Source organism: Fusarium tjaetaba (genome assembly GCF_013396195.1).
Source record: "Fusarium tjaetaba strain NRRL 66243 chromosome Unknown NRRL66243_c0000402, whole genome shotgun sequence".
Classification (NCBI taxonomy): Eukaryota; Fungi; Ascomycota; class Sordariomycetes; order Hypocreales; family Nectriaceae; genus Fusarium; species Fusarium tjaetaba.
The window spans coordinates 1-22,074 of record NW_023501598.1 but is presented as its reverse complement, the minus strand read 5'-3'; the positions used below and the strand labels follow the sequence as shown (position 1 = coordinate 22,074).

At 50.1% G+C, this 22,074-nt stretch overlaps 5 protein-coding genes across 5 annotated transcripts; 1 reads left to right on the top strand and 4 right to left on the bottom strand.

Annotated features, from left to right (window-relative positions):
- Positions 1 to 99: 99 nt before the first annotated feature.
- On the bottom strand, positions 100 to 5,612 carry FTJAE_13329 (COPII coat assembly SEC16; the record flags this gene model as incomplete). The annotated part of the gene is made up of 2 exons (XM_037346462.1): positions 100 to 416; positions 467 to 5,612. 2 exons carry the CDS (start codon positions 5,610 to 5,612, stop codon positions 100 to 102), a joined length of 5,463 nt encoding a protein of 1,820 aa, XP_037199646.1.
- Positions 5,613 to 6,715: 1,103 nt separating this feature from the next.
- On the bottom strand, positions 6,716 to 10,711 carry FTJAE_13328 (leptomycin B resistance pmd1; the record flags this gene model as incomplete). The annotated part of the gene is made up of 3 exons (XM_037346461.1): positions 6,716 to 10,262; positions 10,318 to 10,505; positions 10,556 to 10,711. The coding sequence occupies 3 exons, from the start codon at positions 10,709 to 10,711 to the stop codon at positions 6,716 to 6,718; spliced, it is 3,891 nt and encodes a 1,296-aa protein (XP_037199645.1).
- Positions 10,712 to 11,893: 1,182 nt separating this feature from the next.
- Positions 11,894 to 14,681, top strand: FTJAE_13327 (uncharacterized protein; the record flags this gene model as incomplete). Its single annotated transcript, XM_037346460.1, has 8 exons — positions 11,894 to 11,986; positions 12,068 to 12,091; positions 12,289 to 12,404; positions 12,506 to 12,972; positions 13,029 to 13,324; positions 13,376 to 13,813; positions 13,874 to 14,124; positions 14,174 to 14,681. 8 exons carry the CDS (start codon positions 11,894 to 11,896, stop codon positions 14,679 to 14,681), a joined length of 2,193 nt encoding a protein of 730 aa, XP_037199644.1.
- Positions 14,682 to 14,963: 282 nt separating this feature from the next.
- Positions 14,964 to 16,331, bottom strand: FTJAE_13326 (uncharacterized protein; the record flags this gene model as incomplete). Its single annotated transcript, XM_037346459.1, has 1 exon — positions 14,964 to 16,331. The coding sequence occupies one exon, from the start codon at positions 16,329 to 16,331 to the stop codon at positions 14,964 to 14,966; it is 1,368 nt and encodes a 455-aa protein (XP_037199643.1).
- A 2,375-nt stretch (positions 16,332 to 18,706) lies between these two features.
- FTJAE_13325 (transcription initiation factor TFIID subunit 13) lies at positions 18,707 to 19,253 on the bottom strand (the record flags this gene model as incomplete). The annotated part of the gene is made up of 2 exons (XM_037346458.1): positions 18,707 to 19,137; positions 19,193 to 19,253. The coding sequence occupies 2 exons, from the start codon at positions 19,251 to 19,253 to the stop codon at positions 18,707 to 18,709; spliced, it is 492 nt and encodes a 163-aa protein (XP_037199642.1).
- Between the last annotated feature and the right edge of the window lie 2,821 nt (positions 19,254 to 22,074).

Genomic DNA, 22,074 nt, shown 5'->3' with positions numbered 1-22,074 from the left:
ATAGCAGGGGGTGCGAGGCCCAGACTCTCCGTCGATACCTGCTTGGACAGTTCTGGTGTTCCAGCCCGGACCTTGGGGGGCATCAGGGGTGGCGGCGCACTATTGCTCGTTACCAAAGGTGGAGGTAGGAGTGGGAGGCGGGGGGGGTCCAGAGATAGATCGAGGGCCAGCCCTGGGGGGAGGAGGTGTAGCAGTCTTGGCTGGTGTGTTTTCGGCGCCTGGTTTCTTATTGACCCATCGCTTTAGTTCAGGGTCGTATACGAAGCTGCTGGCCTCACCCAGCTTCGCCCGGATAGGCTTGCCAGGAGAAGAATCGCCAGAGGAGGTCTGCTCAAGGGGCGCTTTCTTGCTACCTCCGAACCAGCCACCGAAGCCCCAGCCCTTCTTGGATGACTGCTGGGCAGCTGCGCGCTTGGCTGTTCAACTTGTTAGCTATGTATCATATCGATAAGAAAAGCAAACTCACCGTCCTCCTCCGCAGCCTTGCGGAACATCTCGTCGTTCTCCCTGTCCTTCTCCGCCTTTGACTTCTCGGAAGGTTTCATGGATGGGAAGTCGTCATCGTCATCATCCATGAAACTCTTCTTCTTAGGTTTGGGCTGCTCATCGTCATCCTCAGCAGTGGACTGAGGCTCATATGATGGAGGCTCATAACCGTAAGGCTGGAATGAAGGCGGCTCGTAGCCGCCATTACCGCTCTCTCCAGTATTGTGCTCACTTGCTTGCTCAGGCGGGTTTGAGGACAGTTGAGGCGGCTCGTATCCGTAATTAAGAGGCTGGAACCCCTGTGACGAACTATCGGCAGGCGTCTCATCGTTGCCTATTGGTGTCGATGCCGGCATTCCATAGGGCTGGTAACCAGCAGGAGAGTAACCCTGCGTAATTTGAGCAGCTGGTGCAAGGCCTGCGGGTCCACTTAGGCCAGCACTGGTCGGCTCAGACTGAGGAACGGAAGGGGTGTAGCCTTCACCTCGATCAGTCGAGGCAGCACCAGGGTATGAAGGCTCGTATGAGTTAGGGGCGTATTCGGTAGAACTTCGTCCAGGTGTATACTGAGATGTAGGGGAGTAAAGGTTCGCGGAAGCAGCTGGCGTCGAAACATTCGGCGCGTATTTGGATGCTGCCATGCTTGCCGATGGTTGAGCAGGTGTCATGCCGAAGCTAGGTGACTGCTGACCGTAGATGTCAAAGTTAGAAACCGACGGTGAACGACTGAACTCTCCAGAGGGGCGGTTGAACGGCCCTGCCTCCCCAGTACCTCCATTGTTCTCCTCATTATCATCGCCCGCGACAAACTTATTGAATCGGTTCCACATGCTATCCGAGACCTTATTCATGCTTGGCTTAGAGATCCATGAGCCGCTCTCCTCCTTCGGCGCTTGCTTCAATCTTAACATGAAGTCTTCAACAGCAGTCTCAAGAACATGATGATGGTATGGCGATCGCTTCGTTTGGGAGGACATTGCTGTCAAGATGGCGTCGCAGTACTGCATTGCCTTGTCCCGGTGACCATATTCAGCAAGAGTCATTGCATGTTCAAGCTTGTAGGCAGCAAGATGGGGTGTGCCTGCGGCTGCAAGAGCTCCTCCTGCAAGAGACAGGCCATACTCATAGACCTCGCTAAGCTGGAGTGCCTCTGTTTCCTTGGCAAACTGGTCAGACTGTTGCCTATGGTCAGCTCCAATGAGCACAAAGTTGGCGTTGGGGTCGTCAAGACCACCGAAAATAGATGCATGGCGACCAAAGATGAAGCAAATGTGGGCTGCCTCAGCTCGCCCATAACTAGAGAGAAGATTTCCGAGGGCATTCAATCCTTGGATATCATCAGTGCTTCGGTTGCTCAGGACAAGAGAAAGAGTCTCTCTCCACTTGTCCAATCCGTCGAGGGTATCCTTGGTAGGTCCTGAGCCCCCGCCAGTGGACACCAGTTGAAGACCAGCCCGAGCATGAACAGGTACTAATTCATCCACGCAATCTTCAAGGTTTCCAGAAAGAATCTTGTACAGTGCAGCCATAGATTCGTTGGCGTGGCCAGGGTAATTAACTTCTTTACGAACAAATTCCTGTGCCACGCGTTTGTAAAGATCGCCTTCCACAGTATGTGAAATCAGCATGGCGTGGCCCCAAAGTCGTTTATCGACAAGAGCCCAAACAGCCTTGTCTCGATCGCCCCTCAGGAGATGATGACGGATTTGATCCATGGATGAGACATCGACACCATCGGCTTGCATTGACGTGACCGAGGGTACTCCTGTATCAAAACTAGTAGCGGCAGGGAAAAGCGCATCATCACTTGCGGACGATGCACTTTCACCAGGCGAGAGGACATCTCGGACAGCTGCCTCTACAGTAGGGTTACCTTCCAGTATGCCATCGTTCTCAACAAAGACGCGCATAATCTTCCATAGGAGCAGACGCTCCACAGCTCTCTTCGCCTCGAGAGAGAGTTGGGAGTGAAAAGAGACATCAGGAAGATCTTTCTCAAGTAGCTCAATTCCAGCACTGAGCCATGCGATGGTCTCTTTCTTCTTTGACTTGCCCCTGAGAGGACCTGGAAATTTGGCCACATGCTCGTGCAACGGCTCAATGTCCTTGACACTCTGGACCTTGACTTCTCCTGGTGTTCGTACAATCATCGGAACAGCCTGGTTCATGCCATACCGAGGAACGCTCTTGGGGAAAGAGGTGACGACAGTACCGCCAACGCCCCATGAGATAATAGGCACTCCTTTCCATCGCTGAAGCTCATCATGCTCCCGCCCGTCAGTGGGCGCAACCATGTTCATTGAGATAGACTGGCCGCGGGTGCGGACAGTTGAAACACCAGGTGCTGGTGCCATTGGAGCAGTGGGAGCCACTGGAGCATAAGGTGAGGGGGCTGTCTTTGCGCCTACCGGAGAAGGATAGGAGTGTGAGTGGGCAGACGAAGGTCGGCGTGCTGAGTCTGAGGACCTCTGGGCCTGCTTATGGCCGAAGGATGCGCTTGGCGATTGCGTCTGAGCGCGAGGAGGTGGTACAAAGCCAGCCTGCGCTGTTGGCGGGGCATGGGGTACATATGGGCCCGATTGCTTGGGAGGCGAGAGGGTAAGTTGGCCAGCATAGCTTGGAGGTGGTGGTGTCTGTGTGGATTTTGGAGGAGATGCAGGGTTATACCTCGAGTCATAATGAGGTATGGCATGAGTAGCGCTCGCAGATCTAGTGGGAGTCTGTTGCTCATCCTCCTCATCTACCTCACGTGTGGGTGGCAGAGACGAAACTCGGCTCATCCTTGGCTCAAAGTGAGCACTCTCAGAATGGGTCAACGGGCTTGATGTCCTGGGCTGATGTGGGAGCACAGGCCCGGGGCCAGCAGTTGCCACGGCTCCATAAGAACCGTGGCTCTTGGGGACGGGAGGTGCCGGTGAATAACGACTGCTTGCAGGGGCTGGCGGGGCAGTGTGGCTTGTACCAGGTGCAGGGGAATATCGAGAGGTGCTTGTAGAGGCGGGCGGAGGCATGTGGTTGGCAGAAGTGGTCAGGGCAGCATAAGGACTGACTCTCTCAGGCGCAACCAGGCCAGCGCCTGGAACAGGAGCCGACTGACTAGTGAGATCGCTGTTTGGGTCACCAGGTGTGACCGTCGTCGGGGTGAAAGGCGACGGAACCATATGGTTTGGTGCCGCGGGAGCTAATGGCGAAGGGATATGTGGTGCGTGAGCCATTGGGGGTGCATTTCGCGCGGGAGACAGAGCTCTCTGGCTTGTCCGTGAACTAGGCCGTGGTCTAGATGTCATGGGCAACTCCTCAAAGAAGTTCTCCTTATGTTGCGCACCAGGAGTAGTGGGTTTGGGAGGTGCTGTAGATTGTTGGTGGCTAGGCAGGCCATGGCTAGAGGAAGGAGGAGTGAGTCTCGTTGGGGGAGCCGGCATGCCAACGCTCGCACTTCTAGGCGGAGGTTGGACCGGAGCATGAAGCTGATTAGCTTGGGAAAGCTGTTGCATGCTCGCCCTCTTTCGAGGCTTCACCAGGTTGGTGACAAGATCGGTAGGCAGGTCATACGGTGAGTGGTAACCTCCCTTTGACTTATCTGCGAAGCTTTGTGCCTTGGACATCTCAGGACGTGCTGGCGGAGGCTGGCCGTATTGAGGAGCTGTACCAAAAGGTGCTACGACAGGTGCTGGAGTGTTGTATGCCGAGATTTGGGGAGCAGCAGCGGCAGGAACTTGCATACTGGGAGCGTACGGAGATGGCGCTGGGTGAGTAGTTGGTACCTGCGGCATATAGGGATTGGAGGCAGAAAGTTGACGTGAGGTAGGGGCCGGAGCTGGAGCTGGAGCTGGCTCCTCATCCTCCAAAAAGCCTTCATCATCACTTCCAAAGAATGCAGCTGGGTCAACTTGCTTGTCATCTCCCGCATTCTCTTCAAGCAGAAAATCGTCGTCTTCGTCATCGGCGAAAGCTTGTTCCCATTTTGAGGCAAGGTCTTCCTTCTTAGCTGGGGAGGTGTCGGGTGCTGCAGCAGCTGGGTCAGATGAAGCAGGTGTTGGCGCAGGCTGCGCTGACTTTTTGTCCTCCTCGCTGTCTTCATCGCTATCCTCGTCATCGTCACTGCTGTCGTCCTCTTCCTCTTCGTCTTCTTCCTCTTCCTCTTCGGGGGTTCCCTCAAGTGCAGACTTGTTCGAGATGGCGCCTGCGTTCATGGAATCCAAAACTTGCATTGTCGATTTTCGTTCCAAAGCCGGGGCAGGTTTTTCATCAGATGGCTGTTCGGGGCCTTGAGCTTGACTGAAGAAATCATCAGCTTCTCCGGCTTCATCGTCGAACGAGTCGCTCAAACTGTGGCTTGGTTGTTCACTAGGAACCTCATGGTTTTCTTTCTCGGGAGGGGGAATAAGTGGCATCCCTTCTTCATATCGTTCATCGGAATTTTGGCCCTCTGGACTCTTCAAATCCCCGCCAATAGATATAGACGAGGAGTGTCCTCGCCTGGGTGCATCTAGCCCATCTGTCGTCTCCTCTCGTTGGTATAGCTCCTCCTCTGCATCCGCTTCCTTCTCGGTTTCCTCTAAAACGTCCAAGGCCTGATTGGAAGGAAGAGGTTGTTGATCCTCTGCTTCGGAATTTGGGTGGGCAGGTGGCACAGGTGGGAAAGAGTTTGTTCGGTCGGTAGGCGGCATGAACTTGAAAGGATCGGTATCAGTGCGACTCAGATTCCATTCACCTTCCTCCTCGTCCCCGAAGCTGATTTCGTGAGACACTGTGCGAGCGAATGACATGGAACTTGAGTGCTGAGATACAGGTGCCTTTGGTTGTGAGGCGACTTCGAGTTCGGGTTCTTCGAGGGCGGTTTCCTCTTGTGTTTGGTTGGGGACTGCATCATCGGAAGCTAGCCAGTCATTGCTATCATCGCCGTCATCCTCGTTTGAAGGCCAGATGTTGGCGGCGCCATCTTGTTCCGAAGATTTTTGATCCTGTTGTGACGACACGTCTGGACTTGTAGGCAGATCGGCTTGGACGACCGCGTCTGGGGTTGTAGATGACGTCGCATGTGCGGGAGCCTCGGTGGAGCTGGTAGGATCGTGATGGTTTGGCATCGTGGCCAGATCTGTCGCTTTTGGCGATTCAGAAGCCATCGCGAAGCCGATTCGGGCGTTGGCTTGTAGGGTGAAAAGGAAAGAAGTGCCAATAACTAGCAAATACTTTTTGCAATCGTGTCAGCGGAACGGTTTCAGTACAAAGGGGGCTACTACCGAGCAAGCTAATCTGCGCGGAGCTAGGACGGGAGCTTTGCGACTTCAGGGGGTAGAGGGGGCCTTGTAACATAAGGCAAATCAGAAGCCAGGAGAGGAATTTCGTACTTAGTATACAAGAATCAAATTGTGTGTTGTCGCGTTTAGTTAGAGTAGCCCTTTCGCCATGGTCATCTGGGTAACGAAAGAGGGCGTTTGCTGGAGTTGGAAGGGAAACGTTCTGGAAGCAGTACAGATCTCTCATAAGTGCAAGTTGGCATGAACCAAAATATGGGGGCCCAGAAAGGCAACTGCCACCCGTTCGGCGCCGTAGGATGATGATAAATTTCTGTACTAAGAGGTCCTTAATTGATGAGATATAGTTGGAACTTGCACCGCTTTCAGATTCATTAGGCATAGCTTTTAGGATACTCCTAAGCCCTCTTATTTATTCATTAGTTCACTTCACAATATCATTGATGAGCTTCGAATAGCAGCCCATTTCAGCATCTTCATCCCTAGTATTGTTTTCTTTCGGTCACGTATGCACCTTGCATGCGTCCTGGAACTCGCCGAGTTCTCTACTAACATTATGGTACTCCGTACCTGTCTGACCATACTCCATATGGGACCGTGGATTATCCGCCCCTCGTCTGACTCACTTCCCCATCAACGACTGGAATCTAGACCCAAATCTTTCGCCTTGATTGAACATCTGATGAGCAGACACGATCAAATCTACTATAGAACAAGGTCATCCCCTGGACACGGCCGAGAGTGTAGCCCCTGGGCGTAGTCTTGGCTCATTCCTTACCTGAACCAAGACAACAGATCTAATCATCCATGGATGGCAATTTCAAATTCCATCCTTTGGGTCAGAGGCTACCCTGGAGGGTTGAATGACCACTATATTTCTAAACGAATCAATATTGAAGGGTATTATCTATGCTATGATTAACGATTATAACTTTTAGTCCTCGAGTTCAAACACATAACATAAGGCACGTCTAACTGTCCAGAGCCTGTGCCTCACACATCTTTCGATACAATCCACCCTGAGCAAGCAGCTCTTGATGAGTTCCCGCCTCCGTGATTTTACCACCCAAGAAAACACAAATTTTGTCAGCATCCTTGATTGTGCTCAAGCGATGAGCAACAGCAATGGTAATACGATCTCCTTCCTTCGCTGCTTCTGCCAGTGCGCCTTGTACAATCTTCTCGCTCTCAGTGTCAAGTGCACTTGTAGCTTCGTCCAGGAGAAGGACCTTGGGATTACGGATAAGGGCTCGGGCAATGGCGATTCGCTGTCTCTGCCCTCCAGACAGCTGCGCGCCGTTCGAACCAGCCTGTGTATCGAGGCCTTCGGGCAAAGACGAGACGAAGTCCCATGCATTGGCTGCGCGTAGGGCTGCCTCAATCCGCTTGTCAGGAACCGAAGTGGCAGGGTCCTTACCCTCAGTCTCCGGCTCATCGACACCAAGAGCAATGTTCTCCCGTATCGTGCCCTGGAAAAGAGTCGGCTCTTGTTGAACCAGACCAATGATGCGGCGGTAGAGGCGAGGGTTGAGAGTGGGAAGTGCTGAGTTAGCAATGCTGATTGTGCCGCTTGACGGATCATAGAAACGTTCAAGCATAGCTATCATAGTTGACTTTCCACAACCCGATGCGCCAACAAGCGCGACAAATTGTCCAGGCTTGACATCCAAGTCGATGCCGCGGAGAACAGGGGCCTGAGGTCGAAGAGGGTACGAGAATCGGACATCATCCAAAACAACCGGACCTCCCGACTTGGGACCGTTGCCCCGATTCTCAGGTGTTTCTTGGACGTTGGGCTGGAGCTGATTGAGCCAGAATATGTAGTTGGCAGCATTGACTCCCTTGGTGATACTGGTTGAGAATTGGAAGAGCTGGGCAGAAGCCTGGCCAGAGTAGAAGACTCCCAAGAAAGCGACAAAGAAGTTGTACATGGAGATGTCGCCAAATGAAAGAAGTCGGCAGCCATACCAGAAGCCAAGAGCTTGAAACCAATACTCAATCGATTGAGTCAGAGCAAAGAAGATCATGATACGGAAAAGGTCGTTCTTTGATCCAGTAACGGCTTGGTTCAGCTCATCAACATACTTGTCCAAGACTGACTCCTCAATGGCTAGGGAAGAAACAGTTCGAATGGCAGTGATAGCTTCGGAAGCAATTGAAGCGCTGGTAGAGTATCGCTTCGAGGTATCCCGGTCCAGCTTGGCGTCGAGGCGAATCTTGAAGTAACCGGAGCTGACCAAGGGAGGAAGACCAGCGCAAACGACCACCAGACCCAGCTTCCAGCTGTGAATTATAGCCAAGAGACTGCAGGCAGCCAGGTTGAGAATAGCAATAAGGATGAGGGCCACGTTAAAGCCCATTAGCTCGAGGATCGACTGGGGATTGGAATCAACGCGACTGGCCAGAGCACCAGTGCTGTTTTCCTTGCGGTCAAAGAACTGAAGATCTTGACGAAGCATATCCCGGAGACTCTGCTTGCGAAGTTTGTGGCTGAGGAACTGAGCGATGGTGTTGGTAGCATAGCCAAGAGCAAAGTAGGACACCAACAAACCGGCTGCGAGAACGATGAACATGCTCGCGTAGAAATCGCCGCGGTCTCTCATCCTGTCACCAGTAAGGGTGAAGACCTCGACAACGTGCGCAAGCAGAATGGCCTGACCGGGGAATGCTGCAACAGCTCCCAAACATCCCGCAAGAACAAAGAAATACGACCAAGCAACCTCTGGGCTCTCACGAATCAGACGATAAATGACATAAAAGATGCCCAGTTGTTTGTGGTTGTCGTAGTTGCCAAGCTCCTTGCCAGCTTCGAGACGCTCCTGGACGTGGGTTTCGTATTGGGTAACCGTCTTGCTAAGACCGAGCTCTTCCTTGTCTCCTTCAGGGGCAACTTCCTCTTCTTCGTCAGTCGAAACATTATTGGGGTCATTCTCGACTGCAAGGTTCTGGATCTTGACGAGTTTAGCGTAGGCACCATCTTGAGCAATTAGGGACTCGTGCGAGCCCTGCTCGATGATAGAGCCCTTGGACATGACGACGATGTTATCAGCCTTGCGGATGGTGGCGAGCTTGTGAGCGATAACGATGGTAGTGCGGCCTTCAGATGCTTTGTCGAGTGCTTGCTGAACGACACTCTCGGCGTGAGGATCAAGAGCGCTTGTAGCCTCGTCAAGAAGAAGAACCTTGGGCTGCGACACGACGCTGCGAGCAATAGCAACACGCTGTTTCTGACCACCTGATAGAAGTCCACCTCGTTGTCCGATTTGTGTGTTGTACCCTTCTGGGAGTTCCATGATGAAATTGTGGGCAAAAGCCATCTTGGCAGCCTCCTGGATCCGTTCCATCTGTTGTTCAGCAGGTGAGTTCTCCCACTCAGTGCCAACTAGACCGTGCTTAATGTTGTCGAAAACAGAACCCTCGAAGAGAACAGGCTCTTGCTGGACGAGCCGGACGTTTCGGCGGAGCCAGTTGAGGTTAAGCTTGCCAATGGGACGACCGTCCAGTTTGATAGTACCAGATTTGGGGTTGTACCACCGCTCGATCAGACCGACAATAGTGCTCTTGCCTGATCCTGATTGACCAACCAGTGCCGTGACTTTACCAGCAGGAACGTTAAGAGAGAAGTCTTCAAGCACTGTGACACCAGGTCTGGTGGGGTAGGCAAACGAAACATTCTCAAGCTCGACATGTCCGACAGTCTCGGATGGTGTCTCGCCATCCTTGGAAAGGGGGTCGATAGCTGATGCTCGGTCGATGAGAGTGAAGAGTTGTGCTGCGCCAGACATGGCACGGCTGAAGTCGATAGTGTACGGGGTGAGCTGGGTCAACTGAACAGCCGCAATGACAACAGAGAGGAGAACCGTGAAGATGACGCCCGAGCTTTTGATTTCGCCAGTTGAAAGCATACGCACACCCTGCCAGAAAGCGAGGCCGAAACCGAGGTAGATGATGGTGTAATCGGCAGAGAACATGAGACCAATGAGAATGGAGATCTTCTTTCCAACAGTGTGAGCTTCCTCAAGGTGTTTATCGAACTTGTCGACGAGTCTAGCTCGCATCTCAAAGGCATGAACAGTGCGCACGCTAGCGAGAATACCCTCGGCGAGCGAGTTGGCTTGGCCGTGAATCTCGAGAATCTTGACTTCGTGAACAGCTTCCATCGTCGCAACAACAGTCATGACGATGATGGTTGCTGGAGCGATACATAGGCAGATGAGAGTGAGCTTCCACTGCACGACGAAAGCGACAATGAAGGCAGTGAGGAAGGCAGCGATGCCCTGGAAGAAGAGACCGAGTTTCTCAGCGATGCCGGTTTGGATCAAACGGCCGTTGGAGGTAGCCTGCGTAGCGATGGAGCCACCGCTTCCAAAGTCATAGTAGGCAACCTCTTGTCGAAGAGCAGCGCGAAGGTACTCCTTTCGAATGTTGCGTACAATGCGGTAAGAGGAATAGGTGAGGAAGACGTTCCAGATGTAGGAGAGAACGAATCGGCCAATGCCAAGGTACACAAAGTAGAGTCTTATGAACGTTAGGAGAGAGTTGTACATAGGGGATATGGCAATGAAGGACTCACGCTAGGTCGGCAACCTCCTTTCGGAACTTGCTAGGCTGAGACTCTCCAGAAGTAAAGTCGGTAATTGTGGTGATGAACCGTCCAAAGATGAGGTTCTGGAGAGCGATACCGGCACCTGAACCTATGGCAGCGATGAGAGCAATGCCTTGCATCAAATACTCTGTAGGGCCTGCATATGTGAGGATACGCTTAGGAGTGTTAGTATATTTTCCCCATGTTTTGTATCGCTGTTTATTACCTTGTAGTCACCCCAAGAACCCTCAATTTCTCCCTCTTCTCCAGGAGTGGTAGCATCGCCGCCCTCGGCGTTGACAACAGCATCTTCAGGAGTCGAGGTTGCATCGCTGCCACCTACGACCTTTTCATTTTCCTTCTCGTTGATACTGGGAGCCATGGTGATTTGCCGCACAAACTGCACCAGGCGATCCTGACGCCTAAAAGAAGTGAACTGGTGTGATCTGGCGCTTTGATATAAAGTCAAAGGATCAGGCCAGTATATTCAGGCTATAAGCCCTCCTTGAAGAAAGAAATAGATTGACGGAACCAGAAAGGAGAGGGAGAAGATCATGACTTTTACCAAGGGGATAGCGTGCTTTTGAAGAAAACAGCACCCGAGAACTTTTGAGAGATGAACCCTGGGGGTGGAGTGAGGGTAGACCAGATTTAGACGGCAACGAATGGTGATCCTTGGCATTTTAGCTTGTGTTTTTTTTATCAGATCCGCAGGTAAAGTGGCCCAAGTGGGTCACTGATTGATAATGGATATATCTACGAAAATTATCGATGCGATCACGGAGGTTGAGGCAAGAAAGAGTTTGTGTATTTGCTGAGTTGTCAATATTTGATGCTGTTGTTTAACAGGAGGCCTTTGGAAAGTTTGTTATTTTCTCCTCATTAGTAGCATCTCCATCTATTCACTCGTATAGAGGCAGTCCATCCATCCACTGAGCATCCAGTTGAACCAGGGTCTTTTCGGAAATCATGCCGGACACATGCCTCATTTCATGGCTGAAGTCTTGGCTCAATATGAAAAGGGATCAACTAGATAGATCTTGGTATTTCACAGCATTATTTCCCAAGTGAGACTGCATCATCATCAGATTACGCAAATGTCTTTGCGTAGGTACCTTGAGATGGCAACCTAATAACCTTACTCCGTAATCAACTCAGAGATTAGATGAGATCATGATCAGGTTGCTTCCATCTGAATGGAGATCCTTGCCCCGAGATATCACCTCTTCCTATTGGCTCTTTCGGATTTACGGTGTTCTCGGGAGCCGCAAACTCAAGTCTCCACATCCGTATCCCATCTTCAACGGCCTCGATTCTTCCGGACCCCGCGCGTTCCGTTGAACCTCGCAAGTCTTCGGTGTGAGTCGTTCAAAACGCCATGTGAGGTTGGTTGCTTGTAGTGCGTGACTTTTCCCATAAACATTTTCCTCTGTGGCATCGTTTCATTGCATTGGATCTTGTCTGTATCTGACTGACCCCTCACTCAGCCGTGTAATTCCCTGTCTGCAGCCTGTCCTGTCATCCACACAAACAAACGGTGCCCGTGATTCCCGTATTTGACCTCATGGCTGAAGATTCTCGGGCCCAGTTGGACGATGGCCCTGACGAGGGATCCGATGGACCCCAGAATCCATCTAACCTGACTATTCGACGAGCAGTTAGTACATACACAGACCCTGAAGCCCTGCCCTGTCCTGTCTCTATCCACGTTCTCGTCACTAACACTGCTTAATCTTAGTGCGATGCATGCCGAACTCGCAAGGTATGTACCTACTTATCAATCTAATCAATGTTTTATGCATATCACTCCATCAATGCTCCAGTCATTAAAGACGACTCACTAGCCACAGAGGCTGGGGTAAAGACTGGAAGCCATCGTCAACGTGGTCCTAGCTTTTACTTGAGATTACTTCACTCAGCCCAAAAACTATAGCTAAATAGTAACATCAATCTATGTAGATCCGCTGCGATAGGAATTCGCCCTGCTCTCATTGCATCCACGCCAAGATCCCGTGTACACACCATGATACTCGCCCAAAGGAGAAGAGAACCCGCATCCTCCTCTCTGCCCAATAGTGAGTTGCCCTGGGTCTTTTGCTTCTGATATTATCCGACCACTGGCTGCTTTGGTTTGCACCAAAAATGAAACCATACTGACAGCCAAACAACCATGTAGCGAGAGAAAGATCGACATCATTGACCGTCGTCTTGAGGCCCTCACCGAGCTCATGCGTGATATGAAGATGAACATGTCCTCTACAAGCACCCAACCCAATCAGAATCACATGCCCAGCTCTGATGCTCCCCGCCAATCGCCAGCACAAGCCTCGAGCTCAACACCCTATGGGCATCTCGCTCAGCAAACTGCAGACAGCCCGGTCATCGAAGGAGAATCTTCCCTAGCTGCTCATGGTGAATTTGCAAACGAATTCCTGAAAAATGCTGTTGGCACAGAGTCCTTACAGGGTGCTAGCCTTGAGCTACGTGAGACCTTGGATTCACTACATCACATCGTCAGCTCTCTGAAGCAACAGACGGCTGCCACGGAGATGTCATATCCCCATGCTAGGCAACTACCACGTCCCAGTCTAAAAAACAACGAACTACCTCCTATTCAAACAGCCGTTGCCTTGATACGAGAATGTGAGAGTCAGTGATCTGGATCCCCTATTTCGCCAGTTTGGGCTAACCAACTTCAGCCGAGAATTCAGAAGTGTCTGCCTGGATAAGGGAGTTCTTCTCCATGGAGAGCTTCTCGGGCATGTGTCTTCATGTTTATTTCTCAGAAGATGTTTCAGAGGCTGATTTCATCCTTGTGAACGTTGGCCTGATGTACATGTTCACGGATCGCCAGCAGCGTACTTCAGACGCCAAAGAACAAGAAGAGTGCGAGGGATACATGAAAACACTTCGCGAAAACACCGAAACGGCGTTAGCAAATTTGCCTTTCAATCTGCCTGCAACCTCAAACATGATTTCTGCCCTTCTTCTTGGAGTATGCCATCCTTGGTATTTCTTTTGATACCATATGCTCACAGACTTTTAGGCATTTTATGCTATTGAGATCTCAAAACCATCACTCTCATGGACTCTATCATGTAAGGCCTCCGAACTATGTCAGACTCTAGGTTATCACCGGATATCAACCATGAAGAATGACAAGCCGCGCGAGGCTCAGCGCAAACAGTTTCTATTTTGGAACACATATTTCATAGACAAAAGTCTCTCACTTAGGCTCGGCAGGGCTTCTACTATCCAAGACTGGGATGTCACCGTGCCGCTTCTTACCTCGAACCCTCCCAATGCTACACCCCTATCAGCCTTCATTTGCCTCTGGGTCGCTACAGCTCGGTGTCAAGGACACATATATGAGCTGCTGTACAGCCCAGACTCTATGAAACAGTCTGATGATGTGAGGAGATTCCGTGCTCAAAAGCTTGTGAACGATCTGAAAGATATCTCGAGGAGGAGCAAGGAGCTGAGTGTGAGGGCCCAGACCGTGAATGTTCGATATTCTAACCTCTGACTAACGTGTGTTATGCAGAAATCCCGCGAGAAGGAAGTGAAGACAAATCTTGGGGAGTACTTTTTCGATTTTATTCTCATCTCTGATGACGTTCTTCGACTTTCACTTCTGACTCTGATTTATCGAGCCACTCCTGGGCCACCCAACTCCAAAGTGACATTTATACCAGAGTGTATTGAGGCTGCGCGTGCAACACTACATCGCCATCAAGATTGCATGGATCTCTTGGGACGGGATAATACTGTCTATTTTCCTTCTTACGTTCATTGGTGAGCACACTACTTACATGGTATCTTAAGACAATGCTGATATGCTCAGGACATTACTCTTTGCCCCTTTCATTCCTTTCATCGTTGTGTTCTGTCAAGTCATTGAGACCCAGGACCAGACGGACCTTGCTCGTCTGCATAGCTTCTGCACATCTCTTGAGACTACCATTCAACTATCAGATGCAGCGGCGAAGACATACCGCCTGTTCCAGGTCCTCTATACAGTAGCACTCCGATACATAGAGTTCCGGACAAGCACTCCTCCAGCCGACCAAACACAGGCTAGTGCTGAACTTAACAACTACCTCGCTGCTCTCGGATTTCCACCAGCAGATCTGAATAACGGGACTCAACAATCGACGCACATGGACCCTAGTCAGGCTGGTGCGTTCTCACAACCGCTCGGGGATATGAGTATGCTTGATGGCGCCGATGGTCAGAGAGGAGCAAACACGATGATGTGGATGGGTAACACGGCGCAACTTGGCGAATGGTTCAATAGCAGTCAGCAAATGATGGAGTTACTGGAGGAGCCCAGTTTCACATTCCCTCAGTGAACGAAAATAGGGGTTCGGACAAATAATGAAGCTTATAGATAGTCACGTTCGTCCATTCTGGAGACTATAAATACAACGCCACTCAGATGGGTTCGGCATAAACCGAGCATAGTAGCCATTTCATCCCTGTCTCGCTAATCAAGAAAGTCCTACAATAGAGTTGAGTGGACTCATTTCAGAAGTCAAAATAGAGTGTGGCACTTGTTGAGGTGCAACGGTCCAACGTTAATGATTCAGACGTTCTAAGCGATGTATACGAATATTCAAACTATTTTTTAACTCTCATCTCGAAAGCCTCAGTTCCTCTGACGCCCCTGAATCGGGCACCAACATGGGGGAGCCCTCCATCTCACCCTCCAAATTCCCATGTCTCTCAACATCATCCAGGGGCTGTTTTGTAGTTGGTGGTTTCTTGAGCATGACGACGCCAATAGCGCTTCCTAGAATGAGAGTACATCCTGCACCACTGATGAAGTCCATTCTGTGTCCAAAAACCCATCGATCGAAGCTTGCGGCGAAAAGCATGTGTGTATAAACCATGGAATTAGCACGGTTTGACTTGTCGGCCCCGAGGCCTGCCGTAAGGAGATACTGCATGATAAAACCCATGACACCCAGGGGAAGCAGCAGTGCCCATTGCTTGACTGTGGTTGGAGTAACCCATCGCAGACCTGGTTGCTGGATATCGAGGATAGGGGCAAATATGAGCATGGATAGAGCGATGAAGGTCGAGATGATACCAAAATAGTTGACTGAGATGAGAGGATGTGCTCGTTTCCCGATGGTTCGGAGGGTCGTGAAGGCGCCAGCTGCTCCCAGAACACCCAGAAGGGCTATACCAACAGCTATCAAGCGTTCTTCAGGGGTGGCTTCATGGTCAATACCTGGTATACCACTAGATTCGGGCGGCTCGGTAGTCGAGTTTCCATCGTCAGAGCTCGAGAATAGCGAGGCAGGCCGAGCAATTAGTACAACACCTAGAAGAGCAACCAACGTGGCAAGTTGCTCGATTCTAGTGAACGGCTCACGAAGAGCAAACCAGCAGATAAAGCCTGCAACACCAGGAGCCAAGAATGTGATAACAGTAGCATCAGCGAGTGAGATATACATCATCGAATACCAGACGCCAAAAATACCCCAGAAACCACTTGCTCCTCGCAACCACAGCAGCCATCGAATCTCTTTCTTTCCAAAGGGGAAGTCAGGAGTTTTGTTCCACCACATGTAAGCCGAACAGAATAGTGCTGTGATGGAGTGTCTCATAAGTAGGGCCTGAACAGGATGCATGCCGTCGCCTTCGAGTTCGACTAAACGAGCACTGAGGTTCATCAGTGCCCCAAAGAATTGCGATAGAGCAACGTAGGCAGCGGGCTTATTCCTTATCCAGAACTGTCTCCATTTCGACGGTGGAGCTTCGACTGGTAAATCGAGTCCTTGGTGTGAGAATTGTCTTAGAGGTATTGGCGAGGGGCATGGAGATGTACTCGAAGACATTCGGCGGAAGTCATCAAAACTCGAACTATCAACCTTTGAAGACAAGACGTTTGGTGATGGCGAAGGTGGTAATAAGTGCTGATGTGATTCATGGGTATCCCCAGGCAGCAGTTTGGTCTGAGGAACCTCCTCATACGGCGGAGGGGTTGGATTCATAGTGTAAGATGATAAGAAGCTATCTCTAGTTCCATGAGGTTGTCACGATCAGTTAACGACGAGATACGGCACAGTAGGAAGAAGGAACAAAGTCACAGTTGAGAAGCGAATAGAAATGTTTTGTTACAAATAGGTCACTACAGTACCTACTTCAAGTAGGTAGGGGAAAAGCTCCGGATCGACGACTCTTTGAGCGTCAACCATTGATAACCAACCACCCCGCAGCCGAAACCCACCGATCATGGATCCTCTATCACTCCCTTCTCTCACATCAACCAACCGATGAGCCAACAAGAAGAAGTCTCTTGCAGTGGGGGTGGAGTTGACAGTACATATACTACGGTACTAGACCCTGGTAGGCAACTCTTCAAGACCCTTGATGACGAAAGGAAGCCTCTTGTTTGGACGGTCTAAGCTGAGTGAGAATCAGTGGTTTTCAGGCACACGTTATTTCTCAGCATTAGTGAGAAGTCTTTCTCAGTCATAGAGAGCAAGGGCACGCGAGCAGAAAGAAAAGAGACTCGAGTGGCGAGGGCCTCAAAAGTCAGCGAGTGGGCGCTTAGAAGATGCTGTGGATGTGTGTGGGTGACTTGGCCACCACTTGATCGTCTTGGCTCTGCAACTAGAAAAATTGCGCCCTATCTCGCCCCGATTTCGGTACCGGTTAAGTCGGCCGAGGATGAAGATGTGACGACTGAACGGTTACGGAGTAGAAGTGATGATGGGTCCGGGAATAGTACATAGTGTCATCTTATTTCCGATATATATGCTCATTAATTGTTAAACGGAGAGGTAAACTCTGCCTCAGTCGTGGATAACATTTCATTATACGTTACCCAGTTACGGGTATCTCAAATCACAGATGCACCAACAGATCCATCCAGTATTATAGGGGCTCGGGCAGACGAGTCGATTTGGCTACAGTGAGCCGCAGCCGTGTTTTCGGTGCAGCCGTACTCGCAAACTATAGCTTGCTTCAACACTGAAGGCAACAAGTTCCAGCTTCATCAGACATATACCATGTTATTTAGAGATTCACTCGAGCCAACTGAATCAAGAGTTCAAAAGGCTGTTGCATGTTTCGGTGCTCCAACTCATCTTGCTATACCGACATCACTGCCATCACTTTCATCCCTTCTAGGTTTTATCGATGTCATTAGTTGGTAACCTTCAGAGTTAAATTCTATAAACTACCATGTAGTTCCATAAGATGATAGCACTACCTCAAACTTCAATCTGCGACTTTCGGCCTGGGGAGAGAATAACTGCCTACTTAGGTCAGCATAAGTGAGTTATGCAGAGCCTACACCCTATATTGCAGATGGGTTTATTGCACATATGGCATCCAAGTCGATGTAGTTAGGTCATTCATTAGATCTAGGAGCCTAACGTAGCCCCGTATTGAGTTAATCCTGAGACCATGGATCGCTGTATACTTGTAGGCCTTCAGTACCCATTGGAAGCAGCACTTATAAGCCAGTCGGCAGGCCCCTTTCCATCATATTCATACCTCCCTTTCCCATCGATTTCTCATCAGCGCGGTGCCTTTGACTTCTCGAACAAATCTTGCTCGCAGTTACTACATTCAAGATTCTGGTTTGTTCGTTGGATCTTCGTAATTGGCCCTAGACAACATCATACCTCAGACTCGCAATCAAGACACATTTCCAACCAAGCCTCAGAGATTGTTGGGCCCGTGAAGGATACCAGAGATAATCATCTTGGGAACGGGCTCTGAATCGGCGCTCTGACATGCCTAAACATCAACCACTGTTTCATTCTACCCTCTTACAAGTATTGTCTACCAGATCATTGAGATATACGTCGGCAGAACTGGGATACATACAATGGTCCTTAAGGGCTACTGTGGCCCCAGCAAAGATGCAATCCTCTCGTATGGTCGCCGGTTTCAAGTCTTAGTGCTTCATGGTAAGAAAGTTCATATAAATCCTTTGGGGATACATCGATATATATGGTGGTCTCTAAGCTCGAAATGGGTCTACGGTTTTTCTGAATCGTACTTCAGAATCAGTCATTCGCTTATATGTATGCCAATTGATCTCAAAATGGACCAGGGCTTTGACTTGGTATGGCAGCTACTCATCCGTGATCAAAACCTCAATATTTAGTGCCTAGACTCTGAGCTATCAAGATCCCATAAGGGTTCGATTGTTCCAATGCATGCCACCCAACAGCATGAGGATCCTTTGATTATTAGGACGTGTCTTTGCTTGGTCCTGGCTGTAACTCCAACCCAATCCACGATAGTATGCTCTAAACGCCTTCCCAACCCATGACAATCTCTCTGTAGAACGCCGAAATAGAATCAAGTGGTAGAACGCCAATAGTAAGAGCCCGGCTCTACTCAATTTCTTTCATCGCTTCTTACCCAACGCATCGAACTCCGCTTCAGCATCATCGTCAGCTTCACCCAACTCCTCCTCGACCCTTGACGCCGCGGCTCCAACTGCTCCTCCCGTCCTCGTATCGGATTTTTCTCGCTTCTTCTCTTCGTCCGCAGCATCCTTCATGATCTCGTCCTCGCCATCGCGCAAGATCTCACGAGCCTTCTTGATCTCCTTTTGCTTCTCAAACACCTCTTGAACTTTGCCTAGGAACGCGGGATTCTTACGGAACGCGAACTCAAAGTCTTCGTATTTGATCTTTTGGCGGCCTGAGTAATTAGCTGCTCGTGTCGCCTCGAAGGCGATGGATTGCATGAAATCAGTGAGGATTTCGTCAAGAACTCGCACGGTTTCTGGGAGTGGGTTTTGAACATCGCCGTGTGCGTAGAGTAGCTGTGCCACTGTTGTAGGATCAGCATACGAGGATCTTGGCAGAGCGGACTGGAGACGACGTACACTCTGCATGGCTGAAGTTCATCTTGCCGACATTCTTGCCGGCACGCGCTCGAGGCTCCATGATGAATGTGGTTGATTGCGCCTAACGCGCTTGAAGCATGTAATGAACAAAAAAGAATAGAGATCTGGTTAGGTAGAGAGATAAAAGTTTCAATAAGATCGCTTCTGAAAATCGAGGTCACGCAGCCTCGCGATAGACATGTAGTTGAAAATACCAGAAAGTTCATGTGCTCAGCTCAGCGTAGCCTTGCGACAGCTGGAGGCTCAATCTGGGGGGTTGTTTAGTGGGGTCGTAGCTCTGTGGGGGTTGTTTCCAGGTACGTCACCCCCTGGGCTTGCTTGGAAACACGTCGCGGCTCCGGCGAATCTTTACCCCTAAGCACAGCTTGTCGCATGTGAGAAGGCAACCTTACGTTGAGCTTGACACCCAAGTATACGAACGAGATAGACGATCTCAATACCTCTTCACTATAGTAGCAGTTTATCGAGGCGTCAAAATGGTATGCGCTGGGCTCTACAACGGTGAATCAACGCACTAATAGTCACTCTAGTCCGCCCTCTTCAACTTCCAATCTCTCCTCCTCGTCCTCCTGCTGCTTATATGCACGAGCGCATACGTTCACCACTTTACACCTGGCATCATGGATCGAAATAAGAACGGGTACGAAATGCGACTCACGCCGTTATCGTGGAGATGGGGCTGACAACACTAGGTTCATGGGCATCTTCTGGAAATGCGCGAGGATAGGAGAAAGACTGAGTCCATACATAAGTATATGCTGTGTCCTCATGGCTGTACGTTATACTGCTCCATATGATTTTGAAGGCGCTGACCACATTCAGGTTTCTATCCTCCTCAACTAAGCACACTACCACTAATGCCACGTTTGTTTGTTTGCTTTTAAAGATATCACGACTGGTCAGGAGTTGGAGCGGGAAGAGGTGACAACCAGGTGGGAGTGTCGGCGCCGTTTACCAAGTGTACTAAACCTCATATCACGATCATGAAATACTTTCCCCATTTCTCTTTCGCAAAATATACCCTGAGAGAATCTTTGAGCATCCCATCCCGGTATATGCTTGCGTTACACCACGCGCCCAAGGCTTGCCACACAGACAGCTAATCTCTGAAACACGGGAGGAAACTTTGATTCAAGTACCTAATGTGTTTGGTCAGATATCCTTAGGAGAGTATTGCAGGAAGTATCACAAAAGTGACACGAAATGTGATGATGGTATCTGGAAAGGGTTGCAACTCGACAGGTACTGTATCTTTGATGCCACATAGCCTCCACTCGCGAATTATGCGCGGTCCAAATTGTTTGCTAGCGGCTTGAAGAATCTCAGATATCACAAACGCTATTACCTTGTTAGGCATGACAATATGATCATATTAGAGGACACGGACGGTATTGGTATTGAAGGAAACGGGTCAATCTGTCTTTGGGTCTTTGGTGGCTCGGACTAGGAACTCACTCAAGTGGTAGGTCTTAGACTGTTACACACAAATAACGACAAAAGAAACCAAGCCCCTGTATGTACAGTATGTATGTACCAGTGTAATGGGACGACAAGAAAAACGAGAAGAAGAAAAAAAGCCACAAACTGTTCATTCCATCTGCATGTTGATTAAGGATGTCACATCGGCAGTGATGAGAGTTGCAACCTGCATACATACCACTGAGCACTGAGCCGCTGTTTTCATATCTGGTCAAGCTGGCCGACCATTGCTCTAGACCATTATAAAAAGCAAAACTCTATGTGATTGGCGTAGAAAAAGAAAAGAGAGGTAACAAAGTGAATCCGGGGTTGGATAAGGATAAGCTTTCAGTGTGAGATTGCTACATACAGTACAAGGGCTGATTTTTGTTGGGATTCCATCAAACATATGGGAATTGTTGTTCTCAGAGTGAGGAGCAATCTGATCACTGCGCATTGGACTGGTATGCTGTGCTGAAATAACAACAATGATCCAAGCCAGATGCACAGTCCTAAGACACTGGTAATGAGATGTTTTGCACTCTGTACCATCCTGCCATCCTACGACGCCTTGACACACACACACACTTGCAGATTGCAGGGTTGAGGATCACCATCTATGATCAAGACAGTACTGCCCGTAGTCAGTCATTAGCAACGCCCAACGCCGTCATATGCGTGCGACAGAGGCGTAACTCTTGCATGGATATGATTGCACACTGAGCACGGTCGTACACATCCACGCACGACCCAGACATCCCGCATAACAAAGGGAATCAGTAAGTGGTGTGCTGACCGGCCGAGTATCAATACCTCCCTCCCATGCCAAACCATGCCATTCCGAAATGCGGCCTTCCGCCGCTCCTTGTCCGCGAGGCTTGGCCTTAGGGTTAATAATACCACCACTATCGCCGTGCCGTGGATCTGCTCCGGCCCCGAGCTTCTAGCCCCGAACTCGGCCTGAAGCTTGAGGTGGTCCCCCCAGTCTGACTCGCTGCAACACCACCTACTCAATTCGTAAAATGAGCTGCAATTCGGCTGTGAGGTGAAACCACCACATCGCCTTCGCAATGAAACTCGAGTCTTGAAAGCTAGGCGCCTTCAAGTATAGGCCTAGGAGAGCCCCCAACTACAGAAAAAGGGGGACATGGCACACATACATACATATACGAAACGAGCTGACAGGGATGAGGAAGGGAAGAGTCAACGGAAAGGACGCTTGATGTGGTTGGTTTATACAATCAAACATTTGGATGGACGCAGACACTGCGTATGCAAGGCGAAGTTAGGTGGTGATTCGAGACGGTGATAAGACATTTACCGGGAGGGAGGGAGGGCTTCTTCTTCCTCTTCCTCTTCTTCTCCTTCTTCTCTTCAAGGAGGGACAGGTGCTGGAACAAGGT